Source organism: Rattus rattus, chromosome 7 (assembly GCF_011064425.1).
Source record: "Rattus rattus isolate New Zealand chromosome 7, Rrattus_CSIRO_v1, whole genome shotgun sequence".
NCBI classification, from domain to species: domain Eukaryota; kingdom Metazoa; phylum Chordata; class Mammalia; order Rodentia; family Muridae; genus Rattus; species Rattus rattus.
In genome coordinates, this window is record NC_046160.1 from 23,325,104 (window position 1) to 23,348,653 (window position 23,550).

General features: G+C 48.7%; 1 protein-coding gene across 1 annotated transcript in view; it reads right to left on the reverse strand.

Annotated features, from left to right (window-relative positions):
- Dpysl5 (dihydropyrimidinase like 5) overlaps window positions 1-23,550 on the reverse strand; it is an 85,907-nt gene that overhangs the window by 45,808 nt on the left and 16,549 nt on the right. Inside the window, exon 2 of the mRNA XM_032909037.1 lies at window positions 5,180-5,444. Within this exon, the coding sequence (XP_032764928.1) occupies window positions 5,180-5,440 (261 nt within the window). The 5' untranslated portion in view covers window positions 5,441-5,444. The remainder of the gene's footprint in view (window positions 1-5,179; window positions 5,445-23,550) is intronic.

The following is a 23,550-nucleotide window of genomic DNA, read 5'->3' on the forward strand; positions in this document are numbered from 1 at the left end:
ATGAGGGATGGGGCAGACCTGATACTGGCATCTGTTAAAAATTCCCCAAGTGGTTCTAATGAAAGTTGCTTCCAAGGACTAAAACCTATCAGCCTAGGCTGTGGTTCTTATAATATGTTTTGGAGGAGGCATGAGAGGCACACAGGATACTTTTGATGGCGGGACACATCTGCCCATCTATCAGCACGCTAGTGAGGAGGCTGGAGCCTATAGTGTGCACTGTGGCACACATCCTTAATTCCAGCACTGCTGAGGCGGAGGGGGCGCGGGGGCGGGGTCGGCTGGATCTCTGTGAGTTTGAGGCCAGTCTGGTCTACAGAAAGAGTTCCAGGGCAGCCAAGGCTGCTACACAGAGAAATCCTGCTCAAAAAAACCAACCAACCAACCAACCAACCAACCAACCAACCAACCCAACCAACAGCTGATTTTGGATTGGAGAGAGGGCCCAGTGGTTAAGAGCACTTGCTGCTCTTTTAGAGGACACAGGTTCAATTCCCAGTACACAAATGGCGGCTTACAACCATTTTTAATTCCAGTTTCAGAGGACTCACAGACACACATGTAGGACACACACACACACACACACACACACACACACACACACACACACACACTTTTAATTAAAGAAAAGAAAATACTGATACTGATGATTTCACCTGGCCGTGAGAACCAACGAATCGACAGCAATCAAACATCCACGTGGCTATTCTTGGTGACACAATATGAGTCACTTACAAGAGGACAGTTCTAACCTTTAACCCGAACGACTGGGTTGCTGGACGTTCCTTTCCCTACATCGGCCTCCCCACAGTGGGAAATGGCCTTCAGGGGTGGGATCCGTGTTATTGCCAGTAGTTGGTGCTAGAGAGGGGGAAGCCTGTAGGTGGGGGGAGGTGGTGCCTGGGGCAGGCAGGATAATAGTAGATCAAGTGATAGGCTGTGGGCAGGGGAGCAAGGCAGAGCCTGCCGCGGGCTTGCTACAGTGCTGGAGAGAATTCTCTTCAGACCCAGTACAATGGAAAGTCAGATGCCCCTGGCAAAGCCAGACTTCCAACTATTTTTTTTCCCTTGGGCCTGATGATGGCTGGTCTCCAAACATCAAGCATGAAAACTCTGTGGAAGGCATGCACTGGGGGTGCAGGGTTTAAGTCCCAAGTGCATCTGCCTGGCAAGCAGGAAGAAATGCAGCCTGATCCTCCCTCGCTGTTGGTGGATGGCTCGGGAGTTTTTCCTCCGGACTGCGATTCTATTATAATCCCAGATCTGCAGTCAATCGGCCTTCTCTGATTTGAGCTAAGCAGATTCCTGGCATTCATCCCAAGTGTATGTGCAGCCTCTGCATGAAGGCCAAAGTTGCATAAAAACCCACAGGCCCGATCAGCCAGTACCAACCGGAGAGCATTTCTTCTACCAGGGACGAGTGGCGATCAGAATGTTTGCGGTAGGAGCCACAGCTGGAGGGCAGATGTGGGACGTAAGTGAGGGAGACTACAGGGAGGTTGTCCCTCCTTGGGAGACTTGAGGCAGAGCTTCTGAGGAGATCAGGGGATCTGTTATCTAGATGGTAGACAATAGGCAGGCCGGGACACAGAGGCTTGCACAGGAGATGGGTATAAAACACTCATTTAGAGACTAGTGAGATGGGTCAGCAGGCGAAGGTGTTTGCCATGCAATCCTGGCAATGTAAGTTCGATCCCTGGAACCCATGTAATAGGTGGAAGGAGAGAACCAATTACCGTTGTCCTCTTGCCTCTACATGCACACACCACACAGAACACACACACACACACACACACACACACACACACACACACACACCACATATTTAGGCGGCACTGTCACCAGGAACCAGGATGGCGTGGGGGAGGGGCACCTGTGATTTAAATTCTCAACAATGCATTACACAGAGTGAGGGTGTCTGCGGAGGCCCAAATCTGCAGAACAGAGGCCTTTAATCCAACAGGGGTCTTTGGTATTTTCTGTCCTAATGGCTCGGCAGCCTGGAAAAGATCAAGGGTTTCTTTCCACCTTGAAGAGAGAGCCTGTGCACAGAACTCTGTAAAGAGCTGAAGGCTCTCAGGGGGAAAAAACCTGTCACTCCTGGCTAATGAGGCTCCTGCCATAGACGGTATGGAGAAGAGGACAGAGAAGGCCGGCCTGACTTCTTCGAGGCTGGTAGAGAGCACAGTGGCAGGGTAGCATCTGCCTCAGGACTAAAGGTCTCCTGAAAGCAGAGGCAGCAGCCAGCGAGCTATGATTTTTTGGTTCAAGGCCTGAGCATACTACAAAATGGGTCCCAAGGTTGACTGGAGCGGTTGTCAGTCGTGTCAAGGTTAATCGCTGTGCTTCCTACACTACCTGCTAGGGTGTGAGCTGTCTTAACCAGTCTGGAAGCCGCTGGGCAGTATCTACTAATACTGAACACGTCTGTGAACCGTACCATGACCTGACAGTTTCAGCCCCGGGGATATGCACAGTGCTGTGTACAGACGAGCTTGCCAAAAGGCAGTCACGGCAACATCCCCAGGACCAGTGTTTGAAGTGACCTCCCACCGGAAGGGCCAGATGCTCACTGACAGTAGGGTGGATAAGTTCTATGTGGAATGCCACAAAGCGAGGACACTTAACTAGTCGACAGCATGGAAAGAGTTTTGAGTGAAAGAATCACTGGATTTCATTTATATAAAATACCTTAGGTAAACCCTCAAAATCAATCTACCACATATATACTAAAAACCACTGACTCACTGATTTGGTGTTCATTCATTCATTCATTCATTTTGAGACAAGCCCGTCTATGTAGCTCTGGCTGACCCAATTCTACGAAGCCTAGTCTGGCCTCAAACTTGCAACAGTCTTCCCATGTCAGTCTCTCAAGTGTCAGGATTTGCAGGCGTGCCCCCCCCCACCCTTGGCTCTCGTATACTTTACATAGTGAATGATATGATTTGTGAATAACACTCTGCTGTTTAAATCTGTAGTATCTGAAGTCAGGATAGAGGTTACCCCTGGTGGAAACTGGGTGGGGCTTCTGGGTCTTGGTTTGTTGAAAAGGAGCTGGTGACCAGGCATGACCAGGTGTGGCAACTCTGGGTGCCTGGGCACAGCTCTGTGTGTACATTGTGTCTTAATAAAGTTAACAATGAAAATAGCCACAAATGGCTGGACAGTGGTGGCTCAGCCTTTAATCCTAGCAATTAGGAGCAGAGATAAATGGATCTCTGAGTTCCAGGAAAGCTAGAAAAACAGAGAAAGCCTGCCTCGAAAAACTAAGAAGAATAGAAAAGATGAAAAGAGAGAAAGAGAGAAGGCCTGGCCTTGAGTGCTCAGGGTGGTGACTAGATATACTCACTGACTTTAAGAAGATTCCAAAGTGCCACCACAGCATCCTGAAAAAGTTTATGAGAATGGGGTCCCCTATCTCTCTAGTGAAATATCACCTGTGGAATGCAGGCACGTTCTTGGAGCAGGAGGCAAGAGTGTCTGCTTCCTTACTACCTGACTCCAGGATGTCTGCTCCTTTCTCTTCCCTAGCCTGAGAGTCCTCAGAGCCAGGAAACCTCTGCTCAGAGGTCAGGCAGTGGCTCTTGTGATCCGTCACAGCGAGGTCCTTCCCAGTCCTCCACGTATCTATTCTGCAGCCCCTGGGTTTGAAAGTGAGTATGTCCTCACCCCAGGGAGAGCTCTAGACCATCTGCCTTGCACAAACAGGTCTACAGAGCTGTCTCTCCAGAGCCCAGCTTCTCCTGTCTCTAAAGCCCCAGCCACAATCCTCAAGGTGGGCTTGGGGGACCTGTCAGTCACTGCTTAACAGCAGGAACACCTGAGCCCCAGGAAAATGACTCTCACAGGGAGAGTCCTAAGCTTGGGGAATTTATGGTGCAGGACCATGGAGGGATTTGGGGATGTAGGCCTGAGTAAGACACAGAACTGCAGGCATAGGGCTAGAAACTGGTGTATCCCTTTCACTCGATCAGACTCCCCAAGGACTCTAGCCATGGCGGGGGACTTGTGTTCCAGGAGCTCTGGATTTTAAAACAGCTCCACAGTGAATCTTAAAGCTGCTACGCATAGAGATCCACATGGATAAGCAACGTTTACATACTCTTATTTGTAGGCAGATCCTCTAGATCCAGTCAGCACAGGCTCTGGGGGAGCAGAGGAGTGTGACCCGGCCTTGGCATCCACAGAGAAGCTGGCACATGGCAGACAGTTCATTACAAAGGTGAGCAGTGGCAGCAGTGGCCAGGGTTTCATCCAACTGGGGCTCTTTTTTGCAAAGTGCAGTTTTCTTTTGACGTAGCTGTTTCACAAGCCTGGGTTTCTGCATTTTGTGTTTGGGAGCAGACAGTAGCTCACATCCATCTGGGTAGATGAACTGCGTCTGTGATAACTCATGCCAAAGAGGGAACTCACTGATACCTTCCAAACTGACTCGAGGAATATTGAACCTGGCTTGGAGGCTCATACCCAACACTTTGCAGACTGAGGCAGGAGGATTGTCATGAGTTAGAGGACAGCTTAAGCTACAGAATAACATCTCAAAAAGCCAAACCAAACCAAAACAAAACAAAACAAATAACAGGGCATAACGGTGCACACCTTTAATCCAAGCACTCAGGAGGCAGAGGCAGGTGGACTGTTGTGAGTTCGGGACAGGCTGGTCTACAGAGTAGGTTCCAAACTAGCCAGGGCTACATTGTAATACCCTGACTCAAAACCAAATGAACCAACTAGAGAGAATTATAGAAGACAGTTATTTTTCATTCACACTTTCTGCCGTTTGAAACATCAAGAGGTGACTTAACAATCTGTTGCAGACATGGAGACTTAATTTAGCTTACCGTGCATAAACAAGCCTACCAAATTAGCATACACAGCAATAAACACCAGCTGATTCTCATCCTAGGTCTATGTTACGGGACATAAAAATACAAAAGTGAAGTCAGCTCCTGCTTGGTACATGGGTGGCTCAATTGGCAAGACAGACATGCGTACTTTGTCCTTTAAATGATCTTGGACATTTAGCCGTAACCCCTAGTCTAGCCACCACACTGATCCCTAGAGAAACTCTCCTTCTGGTAGCAGGGGAAGCACTGGTTCACGTAGGTCTCATCTGGAGCAGTTCCAGAAGCGGGATAAAGTAACAGAGAAAGCCACTTTGGGTACAAAGCATTACCTTGGTCCCGTGGTAGAAGTCGTCCACACATGTGGCGTTCATGAAGGTCTGGTGGAAGTGGGTGCTGGTGTCAATCCCTCCGGGGATCACCAGTTTCCCGGTGGCATCAATCACCTTGGCCCCACCAGGGATCATGAGTTCACGGCCCACCTGCTGGATGATGCCGTTCTCAATGTAGACATCCGCCTCGTGGGTACAATCATCGTTCACCACCTTGCCTCCCTTGATGAGAATCCGCACACTGGCTGAATTGGCAAGCATGTTCCTATGGACGGTAAGTGGGAATCCGGTTAGGGTCACAGCACTCAGTGACATTTCATAGTCACTAAAGCCCACCCCTTTCTGTCAGAGTTCAGTTCCACAGCCAGGGTGAATAGGGATGGGGAGCCTGAAAAACACTGGTCGTATGAGGAGCTTTAATCACGAACTTTTCCCTGACCTCACGGAGGGTCTTATTTGGAATCCTGACACCATGGCATAGATATAGAAGCTGGGCAGGGGGACTGGGACTCACAGAAACACCACCTTTAGTTGTGTACGAGCACACATTCAAGTGTGAAAACACATGTGGAGGTCAAAGGTCAACCCTGGGCATTACTCCTCAGGCATTGTGCACTGTGTTTCTTTCTTATGTATATGAATGTTTTACCGACATATATGAATATGTACCACATGGGAGCCTGGTGTCCAAGAAGGTCAGAAGAGGGTTGTAGGATCTCATGACACTCGAGTTAAGGATAACTGTGAACCACCATATGGTTGCTGGAACCAAAGCCTGGTCCTCTGGAAGAGCACCCAGGGCCATCTCTCCAGCCGTTTGCCACGTTTCCTGACGTGCCCGTGTTTCACCTGGACTGGAGCTTTCCAATTAGTCTAGGCTGCCTGGTCAGCAGGGCCCAGGATTCTCCTGTCTCTGCCCTCCAGCTCTGGGATTAGCAGGATGTACCCAGCTTTTCACATGGGTGTCGGAGACTGAACTCAGGCCTTCATGCTTCTCCAGCAATCTCTGTACTGACCGAGCCGTCTTCCCAGCCCCGCCCGAGAGAGACACAGCTCTTTACCTTTCCAAAGTGCTATCTGAATTTATACAGCTCCTCTAGTCCTCTCTGGCTGTGAGCCTTTGTCCTTTCCACCCTACCTCCCAGGTGTCGGGATTACAAGGGTGTGACTTAGGCCAGCTTGCTGAAAGAGTAAAACTTTTTCACACCTACTGTCTAACTTTATTTCCAAAAGTTCACCCGGAGTCACATTTTTTACAGGCGAGAGAGAAAAGCAGAAATTGCTAAGGTGTTTGCGACTACCAAATAGCCAGGCCAACCAAACTGGTTTACGTAACCAGTTCTCCATGGTGTAGAAGGATCCTGGGGCACGTCTTAAAGAGCCACATTCTCCAAAACCCATCTAACTTGTGATGTTCTTCGTGTAGAGTCAGTGGCCCTCATGCCCCTGGGTGGGCCTCAAAAGATGACTACCCATGAAGCCTTGGGAGCCGGCTGCAGTGTAAGCTGAAAACCCCTAGAACCTACAGCCAAGCACCCAGAGATTTAAGACCTGCAACTTTTTTGGTGGCCCACGGATGGGAGGCATTGTCTTGGACTCTCCCCTTCCCCCAGGGTCTAGCAGAGGCTATGTGATGGCCTGTTGCTGTGAAGTCCACTAACTGGGGAGGAAAGGTTGATTTCAGCTGTCCGACATGAAGGGACCAGAACTCAAGATTCATGGAGGAGCTACTTCCTGGCCTGCTCTCCCAAACAGCTCAGACCCAGAGCCCTAACTCTAAGTTCAGCTAAGAAAATGTCCATTGTTGGTGAACGCAGACTCCCATCCTTCAGGGAGGTTCCTCAGGACATTCTGCCTGTCCAGCTCCTCTCTTGGGCATATACCCAAAGATGCTGCCTCATATAAAAAAGACCCTCCACTATCTTCAGACTCAAGCCTTTTTATAATGGCACTGGACTCTGATGCCCTTCAACAGGATGGTCTGAAAATGGGTACTTACATGGAATATTACAGGGCTCATCCGTCAACGACTTGAAATTAGTAGGCAAATGGTTGGAACTGGAAAATATCCCTTCCCCAGTGTCTAGCAGAGGCTGATGTGTATTTCCCTTGATGCCTAGAACAAATGAAACTTGCGGATGACAAACAGCTCCACCCTTCTTCAAAAGATAACCCTTGGGGGAAGAGAGAGAAAATTAAAACAGAGACTGAAGGAACACCCATTCAGCTGCCCCACATGCCCATTACAGTCACCCAATTAGAAGGGATGAAGCAAAGAAGTGCAGGCTGACAGGAGATGTAGATCTCAAGACAGGAACCAGCAGCAAACCACTGAACTGAGACAGGACCCCGCTGAAGGAATCAGAGAAAGAACCAAGGGGCGGAGGAGAGCAGGGACTAAGCCACTACAAAGACTTCATGGACTTGGACTCTCCTCATGGTTTATCCTTCCTCAGACAGCCCTCCTGCTAAGACCCCCCAGAGGAACTAGGACTGTCCCAAGACTGCAGCTAAGAAAATGTCATGCCCGCCGTGCAAGGGAATTTTCTCAGTGGAGGTTCCCCCATTTCCAGGCAGACAACCAATTTCTCAAACCCCTTTCCATGAAACTATGATGATACAGGGAGTAAATGGTGAAGGACGTCAGCTACTAACAGCACTCTGACCAGCAATGTGGCTTAAAGCGTGATCAGGAGACCCGGTCCAGAAGTTTCTGGACTGTCTGTCAATCTTGGACGCAAGCGTCTAACACAGCAAACTACTGTAGAGCGAAGGAGACATTTTCTCTCCTCTTCCCCATTTTGTCTGGCCTGCCACCAAGCAAGTCACAAGCAGAAGCTTCATGGGATCTGTGTGTTTGGTTTCTGGACAGGGACTGAGGTGCATATTTTACATCTCAAAGCAGACCCAGCCTCCAGGTTTTCCCAGCATCCCTCAGTCCCTTTGTGAACTTTCCAACCCAGGAGCTGGGCTGCCGTTCCCTCAGAAGCTCTTTGTTATATAATCCATACCTTTTGGTCTCTCCCTCTCTCTTTCTGCTCATGCTCTTTTTCTCTTTCTCTTCCCCATCTCTCTCTCCCCATGGTGACTTCCCTGGCTCAGGACCTTGAGGCCAGTGAGCTTGCAGGAGAGCACCTTCCCAATAAACCTGCCTTTAATATAATCTAATCTGGCTTGAATTGGCTCTTTCACCATCGGAAAAATAACCTATCACTGTGCAAGAAACAGCTCTTGCAGTAAGAGTCATCAGCAACCCGCAGCGCCCGGCTTGCTCTCCTGCATAGAGCAGGAGTCTCGTGGTTTTGTCATGTGTGGAAACAACCCCAAGAGAGGATCCAGTGCCCCCTAAGCCTGGCCAGCAGGTGTTCCTGAACCATTGGGGAGAAACTGGCATTCAGGAGCTGTTGCCCTGGGGAGTGCTGGGACCTAAGACAGGTGGCTGGGAGTGACAGCTGTGACCCTTGAACATCTGCTCCCTGAAGGGTATCATTCTGACCCTTGGGAAGAAGAGGCCTTTCTCCCAGTGTGGAAAGCCTTGGCAAACAGGCCATGGGAGGAAGCTGAAACAGAGAGACTGGGAAAGATGGGGAAAGCCAGGCGTCTAAGGCCAGACACATATCACAGGAGTTTTTCTGTCCCATACACAGGGCACTGGAGTCTTAACTTTATAAATAATAATCTGAAAATGGGTTTGGCTGTCAGGTGATGGGAAAAAAAAACTATTCTGGCCAAATCCTTCCTCTCATCTCTCTCATTACAAATCGATGTGTGGTGAGGAAGGGACAGGTCCAGTTTTTACGACAAGATGGTGGTGGTGGCGAGGCAGAGAGTAAGAGGTGCCTTTCCAAGCATCTTTAAGGCTCACAAATACCGGGACCCTGCCACACACTCATATTCATGTTTTAAAGGACAGTACTGGTTTGTCTTGGTGCTCACAGGGCATATGTGCAGGACAGGAAACCTGGAAGGATATGGCAGGAATAACTTACAGGGGGTATGGAGCGAACATGGCACAAAGTGTCAGCCTCAGCCAAACAGGAAGAAACAGGGACTGGGGAAGGGATAAACTTCAGCTTCAGGATGGGCAAACTGAAGGGAAGTTAGTAGTGGGAACTCAGCCTAGGTGACCGCTGTATTCTTCATAGTTCCAGTATCTTCAAAGTGTTATTCAATGAACTCATATTGTTTCCACAATAGGAACGTTTACTTCCGTTTTGTTGTTTGAGCTTTTGTTGCTGTTTTTTGAGACAGGGTCTTTCTGTGTAGCTCTGGCTGAACTAGACTTTCCTATCTAGAGCAGTCTGGCCTTGAACTCTCAGAGATCCATTTGTCACTGTCTCCAGAGCGCTGAGATTAAACATTTTTTTTTCCTTTTTTTTGCTACAAAGAAGCGAGGAAGAAAGTGAGCTGGTCCAGACCAACTGGCAGGATCCAGCCCACAGTCATCCTTTCTCAGAAGAGGAGTCATCACCGGTCACAGCACTCCCTCCCCTTCTCTCAGACTCGGGGTTGACATTATCTTTTCCGATTCCTCAGTGGCCATCCCTGAAGGCAAAGGTGGCTGACAGCTCCCCTGAAGAATACCAGGCAACCCTACGCTTTCCCTGGCCTGGAGACCCCACTCCTACAGCACTGGGCCAGTCTTGGATAGTCAGGCTGGACTGACTTAGAACACTGGAGAGGAAATTCCTGCATTTCTCATCCACAGGGGGAGGGCGCTGTTGTTGATACACCACACAACACCAACATCTGCACACAGACCACAGGAAGGCCCTGCCAGGTCCCGAACCTGTAGCACTGTGTTCCCTGATGTGACTCTCCTGGTGTCAACAACACACATTTACTCAGGATTTCATCCATGCCCTACGTCTCCCAACCCTCAACCGTATCTGCCGAATTCAGCCTTAACCCCCAGGAGCAGATGGCAGTATCTGGAGATGTCTTTAAAGTTAAATGAGGCTAAAAATAGGGTGGGACCCTGACCTGATGGGATTGGTATTCTTGTAAGAAGAGAGACCAGATGGCCTTTTTTCTTTCTTTCTGAAAATGTTAAAAACTGAAACTAGAGAGCCATAGGAGACCACAATGAGAAGGTAGCCATCTACCAGCTAGGGCAGGCCCTCCCAGAACAAGACTTCCGGCCTGAGCTAGAGGTGAGTTAAATTTCCAGTTTACTATACCCAGTGCGGGGCATTTTGTTATAGCATCCTTGGTATACAAATACGAAGGCAGACGCTCAGCCTTAAGCTATGCTGCCAATTATGGAAGCAGGATGATCTAGCCCCCAGATCTGCAGCTGCCCAGTGGAGCCATTTACTTCAGTATAAACCACAGCCTAACTTCCGGGCAGGGTTGGACCTGGTGCCACAAACACTCTTCTGACTTCTGGTTCTAGCTGTAGAAGGTACAGTGAACTGTTGTCACTAGAACCATCTATGGGGCTCAGCCTTTGGGGATGGCCAAGGCTCTGGAACACCCTCAATCTACTGTCCGGTCTTGTTGGGATGAAATTGAGGCGAGCTTGTTGAACGTACACTCATTGCTCGAGCATTTGGAGATTTCCTTTAAAAGCAACATTGTAATTGCTTGTAACATTGTTCCATTTTACTGGACTCTCTCCCTACTGCCTGAGGGAGACACAAGTAACCACTTCACAGAGGAACTGAAGGGAAGAGAAACATTGACAGATAATGGTTTAAACTGGGTGCCTTTCCCAGTCTCCCTGCCTGGAGCTGAGGTGAGACCAGCTGTTTAGTGATGGCAGGGAAAGCCTTGTGACATCAGTTTCCTCCCACAGGTCTCTATGTTTCCAAGTCTGTGTCACCAAGATGCCAAGCCCTTCTATTTCCCCCTGCTGTTGACTGTTGACATTCATTATGCCTCTCACCTCCCGGTAACCTCATTAGCACCTGTTCTTACAGCTCACTCTGCTCTCCTCTGCTAAACTAAACAAAAGAAGCGTGTTCCTGGCATCTCTCCACAGCCTTGCCAGCCGTCTGCATGTGGAAGAGTTTGGGACAGAATGGAGTCTCCAAAAGGGAAGGCAATTGTAATATTTGCTCTTCAGCACCATCCATGTTCCTGGCTCCTGTCCCTGTGCTCTGATGGAGCCCGCTGATCTAGGCAGCATTCTTGTCAGAACAGAAGCCTTGTAGAGAACGTTAGCATTGATTTTAATGGATCACACAGTTTACTCCCCCCGATCACTCGCAACTGTCTAGACAGAGCCCATATCTGGCTCACAGGTTTATTACACACTGTTAATGCACACAGTGTGTCTTCCTTCCAAGCTTGAAACCCAAATTCCCAGGACAGTGGATGGTACTTAGATATGGAGCCTTTGGGAAGTAATTAGGTTACAAGATGAAACTGTTACAATGGGATTAGTATCTTTATTAGAAGAAAAAGGAAAGTCCCTCGCCTCCATGTGAAGATAAACAAGGTAATGTCATTTGTTCCCCAAAGTCAGAAATAGAGCCCCCATCAAATACAGAATCAGTGGGTACCTTGACCTCAGCACTCCCAGGCTTTAGAACTGTCAAATCACCAAATCTATGCTTTTATCCTTCTGACAGTCTAAACAGACTAGCATTACGTGAAACAGAAATGAGCATTATAATTAGATCACTATTAAGGGACAAACTGGGTCTTGAAAGAAATGTCACCTCCTTTGGAGTCTTCTGGCCCGTGCATTTAACGACAACAAAAATTTTAATCAGACAGCTATTTGTCTGTTCAGGCAAAAGAATTCAGAACACGTCTGTCTCAGGCAGAAATGATAAAAATGCCACATAATTAAAGCCATTATTGAGAATAAAGCACGGTGTTCCAGAACTACACTGATCATTCGCTGTGCCGTGACTGTCCCTCCAGTCTCTGAACTTTCATCAACAAAGAAGGACTCTCCAGGAGGGACGGGGAGGGTAGTGTTCCCCTGCACATTGAAGCCTCTTAAAGAATTCTAGAATTCATTCAGGAGCAGCGAGACCTTCAACAGCAAGATGGTGCATATCTTGATGTGCCAACAGCCATCCGCACAGCTTGCACCCCCAGATTTCCTGATGCTGTGGCTGGAGTCTGTATTTCCTTAGCTAGTCCAGGGTTAGTTTTAAGCGGACATGCCATGCTGGGATCAGTGCCTCCTAGGAGGGAGGCAACACCACGAGCAAGGAGGGAGGTCTTTCAGAGAAAGCCTCTTCAGGTTCAAAATAGCAACAATTTCCGCTATCCAGCAACAGTGTTGCTGAATATCAGAAGCCCCACCGTGGGCGGGCGGGCGTTGCTAATGCAGAACAGGCACAGGGAACCTCCTGCTGAACAGAGACAGTCAAGGTTAAGGCAGCATTGGCGAAATGCGCACACCCTGGACTCCTCGAAGGCAGCAGTATTCTGCCAAGGAAACGCCAACCCCAAGCCCGCGTTTTGGAATTGTCTACTTCTGTCATCACCTTCTCCAGCTCCCTGTGCCTGTGGAGAGGTGCCAGACAAGGGGAGCCTGCACAGTCTGTCCCACACAGCTGCCACACTGCCCCCACCTCTGCCACACCCCACCCCCTAACAGCTCAGCTGGAGGCTGCGCAGGCACATGGGTGCAGTGGGGATCCTTCCTGTACAAGGACCTCAACGTGAACTTGGCACTGGCTTTTAAAGACATTCCTATCTTTTTTAACAGGCACTGGTTGGCTCACAATCCTCTTTTGTGAGATTTATGGTGACTTCTTTTCCTCCCTTGGGAACCCCACCCACTGGGGGGGGTTGTCTCTGACTTTTCCTTGATTTCTCGCTTTTCCTCAATTTCTCCATTCCTTCTGTGATGATTATTAATAAAGCCTACTTCTGCTTTGCAAAGAGAGGGGAGGGGGGAGGGAGGGAGAGAGGGAGGGAGACAGACTGGGGGGAGAATATGTGGATTTGTGAACTGTCATGAGAGAAGGGAGGAGGAGAGAGAGAGAGAGAGAGAGAGAGAGAGAGAGAGAGAGAGAGAGAGAGAGAGAGAATGTGGATTTGTGCATTGTCATATAACTTGCCCTTGGGACATCAGAACAATAGGCAAGAAGTTCCCATGGCATTTAAGCTCACCCAACTGCTATCTGGGTGGCACCTCAAGCTGACACTCCAGGCTGACTGGGAAGGCCGCTAAGTAGTCACCATTTGTCACAGATCAAAAGGCAACACTCAGCAGTTGTTTCATACTAAAATGAGCAGAAACCCTGCAGATACTTTCCTTCTGATCAGCACAAAAGAAAATAACAGTGAGCGGCATTTAGCAGCTTTCTCAATGGGAGAGCCATGCTCAGCGGGGGTGAGGATATGGGGGTGAGGATACGGGGTGGGGTGGGGTGCAATGCAGCAGTAGAGCTCGCCTAGGATGTGAGGCTCTTGGCTTGGTCCTGACACTGAAAATCACCGAAAACAGGGAGTGCTGGGAGGGCTGACAGAGCACCCTGGAGCGGCTCAGGAACAGGATCTTATGAGTTAAATACATAATAACAAATCACACCTTCAACAGATCAGGAAAACAACAGGGGAAGTTGGCAGCAAGTGGGAAAGGCTAAGTTTAAGTTGACAAACTAGAAATGGTAAGTTATTATATACACATGGGAGTTTTGCTTGTTTGTCTGTGTATCATGTGCATGAATGATGCCTAGAAACACTAGAGCAAGGCACTGGATCCCCTGGGACTGAGTATAGATGGTCGTGAGCTGCTACATGGGTGCTGGGAGTTGAACCTCTGGAAGAGCAACCAGCGCTCCGAACAACTGAGCCAGCTCTCCAGTCGCAATACTTTTTTTTTTTGTAAATAAATTAATTTCTAAATGTAAAAATTAAAAATAGTATTTAATATAAATGGTAACATTTTATAATCAATTCTTAACAATTTCAATCAACTATTGAGTAGATTTTAAACAGTATTTATGGGGCTAGAAGTATAGCTTATTGGTAGAACATGTGTCTAGTGTACGGGAGGTCCTGTGTTCAATCTCTAGTGTTAAACTAATCATGTAGAATAATACTTATGACAGAAAAGTCATACAGGCAATGACAGGACGACTACGGGCTCAATATGGTCATCAAACAAGTCCTGGTCTCTCTTCTTCAGGGGTAAGCATTCCTTTAGTGTCATGACCAATGGCAACCAGGTGATCAGTAAAGAAAAGAACCCCATTCCTATGACATGTTTTCCCTGATGTTCCACAAACAAATCTCGCCTACCCTGGGACTGAGTTCTTCACCAACCCTGGTTCTCTCTTTTTTTAAAAATAAGCAGCAATCGGGGCTGGGGATTTAGCTCAGTGGTAGAGCGCTTACCTAGGAAGCGCAAGGCCCTGGGTTCGGTCCCCAGCTCTGAAAAAAAGAACCAAAAAAAAAAAAAAAATAAGCAGCAATCAACAAACCCTTTGTATGTCAATGAGAGCTCATTTTCTTATCATCCTGGTACCCACTAGACCCTCCTGAAATGCGCCACCGGTTTGTTCACAACACATTCGATCATCCCCATCACTTTTCTCAGATACCTGGACTTTTCCAGGAGCCCCAGGCCAGTGTGACTGCCCAGGAGAGTTGGCTTGAGTAACAGGCTTGATTTGGGTAATTTGGGAGGTTCGTGCAAAATGTTTTGAGGTATCCTTCAAGCAAAGCTTCACCATGGGGAGAGAAGCTGGGGAGGACCAATCACAGGACAGCTCTTCTGAGACTCAAGTCACCTCCAAAGATTAGCTGGGGACCTGAACACCATAGATCTGGTCATGAAGAAAGACCAGATAGGCAGAAGAGGGTAACCTGGACACTAGAAAGAAATCAACTAGAAAGAAATTTTACATGCAACATGTGACACGGGTCCTTTGCAGTCACAAACTTATTTACAGTCCAGTTTAGCTAATAAAGAACCCTGCTGATGTCCCCAGGCCCCTTTTTCACTAACCTGAGGCCAGGCAGCATAGGGCCTACAGATGGTGTGTTGTCATTTAGAGCGAGGACTGGCACAGGGCTTGAAATTGGGCACTGCAAAGCATCTATATCTTCAGTTCTGCCCTCCTGTGTCACTGTGCTACAGAGAAGGTGAGAGAGGCCCAAGGTGACTGGAATTAGAGTCAACCCCCTAATGGAAGAGGACCCTGCTCCTAGGATATCTGGACCAGATGTTTTGTTTCTAAAAAATGTTTAAAATCTAACTCGAGGCAAGGGAGTAGCTACAAACCTCACTCAAGAGCGGCTGCCTCTTTCCCGCCAGACCAGTGGGGGAGGGGATGAAGTAACAAGTCACTCAGGAAGGCCAGTGTGAATCCAAGGGCACCAAGTCCTTAACAGGCTAAAATCAAGTAAGAGGTTTTAATCCCCCAGGATTGGCCTGGCTCAGCGAGGCTGGCCCTAATGAGCTAGCAGCAGCAGCTAGGACAGCAGTGCTGAGGACAGGAGCTACATTCCCAAGGATTAGCTGTAAGCTGGTGGGAAGAGGTGGGATCACAGAGCACTTGTTCAGCAAGGTTAGCTCTGAGGCATGGGAGAGAAACCGGCAGCTGTCAAAAGCCAGAGTTCTGTTCTGTTCTCTCTCTCTCTCTCTCTCTCTCTCTCTCTCTCTCTCTCTCTCTCTCTCTCTGTGTGTGTGTGTGTGTGTGTGTGTGTGTTGTTTGGGGTAGGGTGAGATACATTGTGACAGTCCAACCTCACTGTGCGTTGATGCCCATGGGTACCTTGAACATCCTGGATACTGCCCTGCACATTTATGCAGACACTGGCTCTAAGTATTCTCAAGAAATGTAACTGTGTTGAAACTGCGCATTCACTAGCCTGGACCCCCAGGCCCCAGAGAAGGGCTGATAGAGGTGTTTGGACATGAGAACAAGGACAGTAGCCCCCTGCCTGGAGAACACCTAACACCAGGGACCGACAGTCACTGCCACCTCATGATCCCCTCCCCACTCTGTCAGATTCTTTAGCTCTGCTGAGCTCTCCAAGCCCCCTGGACAGCTGTCTCCAGACCCCAGAAAGAATTCCAGCAGCACCCTTTGGAGGAAGCAGCTGCAGCTCAAAGACCTCCAGAATGGCTGCTTCCCAGAATGCCGGCCACGGCCTGGAGGGACAGATGTCCCAAGTCAGGAGGGATAGGTCTTCTTAAGTTGAGACCTAGGTTCTGAATGACAGCAGGAAGTCATAAGCAGGAACAACAACAACGAAACAGCAGCAAACAGGTTTGGAGAGATGGCTCAGCACTGGCTGTTCCTCCAGAGGACCCAGGTTCGATTCCCAGCACCCACAGGGCAGCTCGCAACTGTAACTCTAGTGGAACTCCATTCCCAGGGGATCTGGCACCCTCACATAGACATACATGCAGGCAATGCACTAATGCCTAATACACTAATTATATACATTAATATATAATATATAATATATATGTAATTTTTAAAATGCAAGTTTTCTGGACCACCTTATAAAAAAATCTCGAATTAGACCGAAACGGACTATGAAAAGGAATTGCATTTTGTCTCACTTAGAATGAAAATCAGCATGGACAAACCACAGCCATATACAATACTTGCAAGTGACAAGAGAGGGACAAGCCAGACATGAATACATGAATATAGCATGAATTCATTAGTATAATGACCGAACCAGGCAAAAGTGAATGAGAGGGATTAGCCATACTGTGGTGAAATGTGGGAGGAAAAAAAATCAAGGTACAATGACCAGTGAAACCAGGATAGCAGTTGTCTGTGTCAAGTGGGAGAGGGGACTATGGTGGTGGTCTCAAGACCTCCTGTATCATAATGCCTGGGTGTGAATGGCACATATGTTGGCTTCAGATTACTCTTTAAATCGCATGTGCATTTTCTGAATTCTTATATATAATTTATTGAACATTCAAAATTAAAAACGAATGAAAATCAGGATGGTGCCTATCTTAGATGGACGTAAACGGGAAGCGAGGCCCCCAGAGGGTGTGAGAGGAGGAAATAAAATGGGTTTTAGCATGAGGGGGAGCCAGGGGCATCAGATTGGACTTCACCCCTCTGAGCATGCGGCTGTCGCTGTCAAGTGACATCAACACTATCAGAAGATCATAACTCTCGAGCTCCTTCATATGTCAGCCTCAATTACTCTTAGGAGAGCCCTCTGAGGTAACTGACGTGACTCTCGCTGTGGCCGAGGAGAGCTGAGTGAATTTCTAGGAACCAGGCTTGATAGTTGAGCCTTACTGAATTCACTTTATCCTTCTGAGAGAAATGAAGTTGCTCCCTACATGCTGAGTGAAGGACGGATAAGCTGGCGTGGCAGCGCTCTGCATGTTGGCCATAAAAACAGCCAACAGAAAGCAGCAGCGCTAGGAAGGAATCAAATGTTTTTAGGGAAAAAATAGACATCCAAACTGTCCATAGTCAGGGGCTGTCTCAAAAATGAAGTACATACAATTATTTTTTAAAAAATACATCCTTTTTTTAAAGCTGCACTTTACTTTTCTTTTTTTCGGAGCTGGGGACCGAACCCAGGGCCTTGCGCTTCCTAGGCAAGCGCTCTACCACTGAGCTAAATCCCCAACCCCTTTACTTTCTTTCTTGAAACCCCTTAGACCAGTCCGGGGAATGGCACGGCAAAGAACCCATGAGAGTAAGGAGGTGGCAGAAGACAGAGAGCTGCCCCCCAGTCTACTCTTAGTATCAGGCATCTCAGGAAACCTGCCTCACAGCTGCTCTTGGATGTATGCTAATTTCACTTGACAGATAATGTGGTGGTAATGGCCAGGCAAGGTCACATGATTTGTGGGAAGGGGCAAGAGGAGGAGTAATTCTAAACTATTATATAAGAATCAAAGGTCTGGGCGGCACTAATGGGCTAACACATTGATACTCTCTTGTGTGGAATGTTTAGAGGACACCTCAAGCCCAGCATGGCGCCAAGCATTTTCACCTCATTTCTGTCTTCTAAATAAATGCGATTCATCTGCCCCGTCATGCTCAGGGCGACCCCTAATGCTTCCCTGAACAATGACACTGCTCTAACGCACTTACACGCCCACTGGTGCCTGGATCTCCACACTGCTCTAACATTGAGCCTGCTAAACTGCAATCCATATTACAGAGGCAGTGTGTTAGAGTTTGATGGAAACCCTCCCACCCCACCTTGATTTGACCCTCCACACCCTATGGGCTTGTATACCTAGTCCCTACTACTCATGATGGTGGCGCCATTTTGGAAAGTTGTGGAAACTTTAGGAGGTGGGATTTCTAGAGAACTGGGTCACCGTGAGGTGGGCTTTGAAGGTGTTGGCCAATGGCGTCCTACCTGAGTATTTGGCTTCCTGACATACGCGGCCTCACGCTCCAGTGCCATACACTCCACCATGCCCTTCCCCTCATGCCAGACTGTATGTGAGCCCAAATAAACTGTCCTTTTCCTTGCTTCTTTTGGGTATTTTTTTTTCTTTTTTTTGGAGCTGGGGACCGAACCCATGGCCTTGCGCTTGCTAGGCAAGCGCTCTACCACTGAGCTAAATCCCCAACCCTTTTGGGTATTTTTAACATAGAACAAAACGCAACACACAAGGTGGCTGCCTACCATATGATGTCACCGTACAAGGTGACAGATGGCATTGACAATCAGAAGTTTATACTGGGAAGGACGGTAGTCAGACATTTCCTATCGAGATGGGAGCCATGTTGGCATTGAGAAAGGTGGGCATACGCTTTGCTCTGACTGGAGTGGGGGCCCCTCTCTCAGAAAAGCTTCTGAGGTGAAACTTGGTGGCTGTTTAGCTTCTCAGGACGTGAGAGAGGCTAAGCAAGGGGATTCCAGAGAGGAGCTGCTGAGGCCATTTGGCTCCGTGCGTTCGACAGCTGTCACATACCAAGGATGGGAATGAAGAGGGTGGGGACATGTGAGGTGTCCCCTAAACACGGCGTGAGAGGGTCGTCAAGACTCTGAGAGCATCAATGTCTTGAGCTAAGAAGTGACATCATTATACTTACATAGTACATAAAAAATGCAGTGGACCAGGTGAAACCATAGTGTATACTTATAAACTTAATTGAGATTTTTCACTGCATAACCCAAAAGCAGAAAAATAAGATTGGCTTAGCTAAGACTGTCTGATGCTGGGAAACTGTAACACCACAAAGGAGACAATAAATTACTTTCCATGGAAACAAATCAGAACTGGCCCTGACATGTTTCCAACACGTAATCAAGGACTAACGTTTACAATGTATAGGACCGCTTGTAAATCTTCAGAGGGACAGAAATACCAATCGAGAAAAGAGGGAAGAACAGGTGCAGTCAGGCTATTGGAGAGGGGAATACATACGGCTAATAAAGGAATGAAAAGATGTTCACCTTTATTAATATTCAAAGAAATGCAAATCAAGACGAGCTTACATTTTACACCTGTCGTAATGGCACAGAGGGAAAGGAGCAATGCCCAGAGTGTGTGACAAACGCTAGCTCTACAACAGGCATGGGACACACGCCCCAAACCCCAGCACTTGGGTGGCACACAGAGTGGATCTTGAGTTTGAGGTCAGTCAGGGCTACATAGCAAGTTTAAGACTGTTTGAGCTTCACACACACACACACACACACACACGGGGGGGGGAGGCACGCACATGCACACAAACACGTGCATCTGTGCATGCACGTGTACACACACACACACACACATATGAACACACACACACAACATTAAGGGGAAGGATGAGCAAGGGGGAGTAGTAGGGACGATTATGAACAAAGAAAAATGATATATAACTATGGAAAGTCATAATGAAAGCATCATTTTGAATGCTAACTAGAACATCTTAATTTTAAAAATAAAGACTGAGAACTTGGGATGTAGTCCACTGGGTAGAGTCCATGGAGAAAGCCTTGGGTTTGACCCTCAGAACTGCACATACTAGGCATGGCAGCACATGCTTTATAATACCAACGTTCAGGGGAAACGGAGGCAAGAGGGTCAGAAGTTCGAGGCCATCCTAGGCTATATAGTGAGTTTGAGGACCGTTGAGGGTGACATGGGACCCTGTCTCAAAATAATTCTCAAAAATTATATTTAATATGCATAGCAAATTGTATAAAAATTATATATGGAGGCACTGTTGCAGTGGACACAGCCTCACTCCATTATTTGGTTTTGCAGGTATTCTTACAATAACATGGTTGTGAAATCAGCAGTAGCTTTGGCTAGGGCACAGTAGCACAAAACACAGGTGGCAGAAGTTTGTGCCAGGGCAAGCAAGTCCTCAGAAAGGTTATCTACTGCCTCTTGTACTCTTATTTAACTGTGAACTCGTATATCAAATGGCCTGTTGCAGTAGTTCTCAACCTGTGGGTCTCGACCTCCGGAAAACACGTATTTCTGATAGTCTTAGGATCCGAGACACCATTCAGTAGCAAAATTACAGTTATGAAGTAGCAACAAAATACCTTTATGGTTGGGAGGGTCACCATAACGTGAGGACCTGTGTTATAGCACTGGGATGGTTGAGAACCTTGGCCTATTGGAAATGTCCACTGTGGAATCTTTCTGCCCCCCTTAAGCATCATGCTCTGCCTCCACATGCTCTAGTTCCAGTGAAAGTCACCCTCACCCTGCCTTGCTCTGGGACCAAGCCAACAGCAAGACCTCATCATCAATGAAAGAATAAATGACAGAGCCATCTTGGTAAGCAGTAGCGAGTGGCCACCTCTCTCCATTGTGCTTCTTGAAACCCACACAAGTGGAATCCTGCTCCACGGCTGCAAACCTGCCCAGGGAGCCAGCCTACCTGGCTGCTGCCTTCCTTGAAGGAGGAGGTTAAGTAATAGAGTTCCAAGGCTCTTCCTAGTGTCTAAGCCTGAGAAGGAGAGCCACCTTACAGTGTTCCAGAGCCTTCCCTTCCAGACAAGGGCAGGTTATGAAGATGTGCTGAGTGTGAATGTGCTACATCAAATGAGATGAATGTGTTGTACCTCGAAAGCCAGTACAATGTCGGGTAGAGGTGTGGCTGTCTGCATGTGTAATTCACCCACACCAAACACCAGCACTTCCTCTCCTTCACTGTTACTGCCGGGAGAGATGTAGTGAGGAACCGATGGTCAGACACTCTGATTCTTTCTCACCAATAAGTTTTCTCCCCCTTGACCTCCCAGAAGAGTTGGCCAGTCTTCTTGGAGCCTGGTCCCTGGCAGCTGCTTTCTGACCCCAGGACATCCTGGACTGAGGCTAAGGACAAGTTTAGAATCCAGCACATGGAGAGTCCCGACTGGGACACCTGCTGCTAGACAAGTCCTGATTCTGCTGCAATTCTTGTCCTGACAGTCAGACCCTAGACCCCTAGTCATGTGCTGATTTCCTGGCCCTGGGTCTGGGTGTACATTTCCCCTAGTGTCTTATTTCCTGTGAGGTGGCATGCACTGCCTGGTTGATGCCATTCCCTCCTGTGGGGAGGTGAAGTCTGCCTGTCTGTCTGGGGAACTTCTGCTGGTTCTCTTTCCTGATTCAGCGGCTTGCCTCCCTCCCTCCCTGCACCTAAGCAATCATCATGGCTTTCATCACCACTCTGATGACCCACCTGTTTTCATACTACGTGCTTGTCTGGGTTATCTACCAGATGTCCCCTTGTCCCCTTCCCAACACACCATCACAGGTGCTCTTCCCAGCTGTCCCCCTCCCACTGCAGGTACTCTTCCCAGCTGTCCCCCTCCCATCACAGGTGCTCTTCCCAGCTGTCCCCCTCCCACTGCAGGTGCTCTTCCCAGTTGTCCCCCTCCCATCACAGGTGCTCTTCCCCAGGTGCTCTTCCCAGCTGTCCCCCTCCCATCACAGGTGCTCTTCCCAGCTGTCCCCCTCCCATCACAGGTGCTCTTCCCAGCTGTCCCCCTCCCATCACAGGTGCTCTTCCCAGCTGTCCCCCTCCCATCACAGGTGCTCTTCCCAGCTGTCCCCCTCCCATCACAGGTGCTCTTCCCAGCTGTCCCCCCCCCATCACAGGTGCTCTTCCCAGCTGTCCCCCTCCCACTCAAGGTGCTCTTCCCAGCTGTCCCCCTCCCATCACAGGTGCTCTTCCCAGCTGTCCCCCTCCCATCGCAGGTGCTCTTCCCAGCTGTCCCCCTCCCATCACAGGTGCTCTTCCCAATTGTCCCCCCCCATCACAGGTGCTCTTCCCAGCTGTCCCCTCCCATCACAGGTGCTCTTCCCAGCTGTCCCCCCTCCCATCACAGGTGCTCTTCCCAGCTGTCCCCCTCCCCACTGCAGGTGCTCTTCCCAGTTGTCCCCTCCCCATCACAGGTGCTCTTCCCAGCTGTCCCCTCCCCATCACAGGTGCTCTTCCCAGCTGTCCCCTCCCATCACAGGTGCTCTTCCCAGCTGTCCCCCCCATCACAGGTGCTCTTCCCAGCTGTCCCCCCCCATCACAGGTGCTCTTCCCAGCTGTCCCCTCCCATCACAGGTGCCTTCCCAGCTGTCCCCTCCCATCACAGGTACTCTTCCCAGCTGTCCCCCTCCCATCACAGGTGCTCTTCCCAGCTGTCCCCCCCATCACAGGTGCTCTTCCCAGCTGTCCCCCTCCCACTGAAGGTGCTCTTCCCAGCTGTCCCCCTCCCATCACAGGTGCTCTTCCCAATTGTCCCCCTCCCATCACAGGTGCTCTTCCCTGCTCTCCCCCTCCCATCACAGGTGCTCTTCCCAGCTGTCCCCCTCCCATCACAGGTGCTCTTCCCAGCTGTCCCCCTCCCATCACAGGTGCTCTTCCCAGCTGTCCCCCTCCCATCACAGGTGCTCTTCCCAGCTGTCCCCCTCCCATCACAGGTGCTCTTCCCAGCTGTCCCCCTCCCATCACAGGTGCTCTTCCCAGGAGTGAGATGCTGCTCTAGTGGCTGTTACCTGTTATCCCTTTACCCCACACCATCTATTCCAGGCCTGGCTTGTCCCAGTTCTTTATTCTGTTGAGATAATCGAGTGATCTATTGCCATCCTGAAAGCTGACAGAATGAAATAGTTTCAAGATTAAAATGTGTTCATCTCATTTACAAAACATTTTAAAAGAGATTTAACAGGATATATGTAAAATCTATACAATGAAAAGTTATAGTATTTGAACTTTAGATTCAAGAAAATTAAAAGGAACACAACGTTTTGGGGATCATAAAGACTTTCTAGTGAGGAGTCAGTTCTCCTAGATCTACCCCATTGCAATAAAGTCCTAATGAGCTATTTGTAGGTGTTAATAAACTGACTGGGAAGGCATGCTGGTTTCAAGACTTACTATAAAGCTACAGAGCCAGGCAGTGTGGTACCGGTGTGAGAGCCAACAAACATGGCAAGATACAGGAGAAAGCTGAGAAAAAGATCCTCCCATGGAGGGTTGGTTGTTCTGACAAAGATGCCGAGGTACTAAAGGACATAA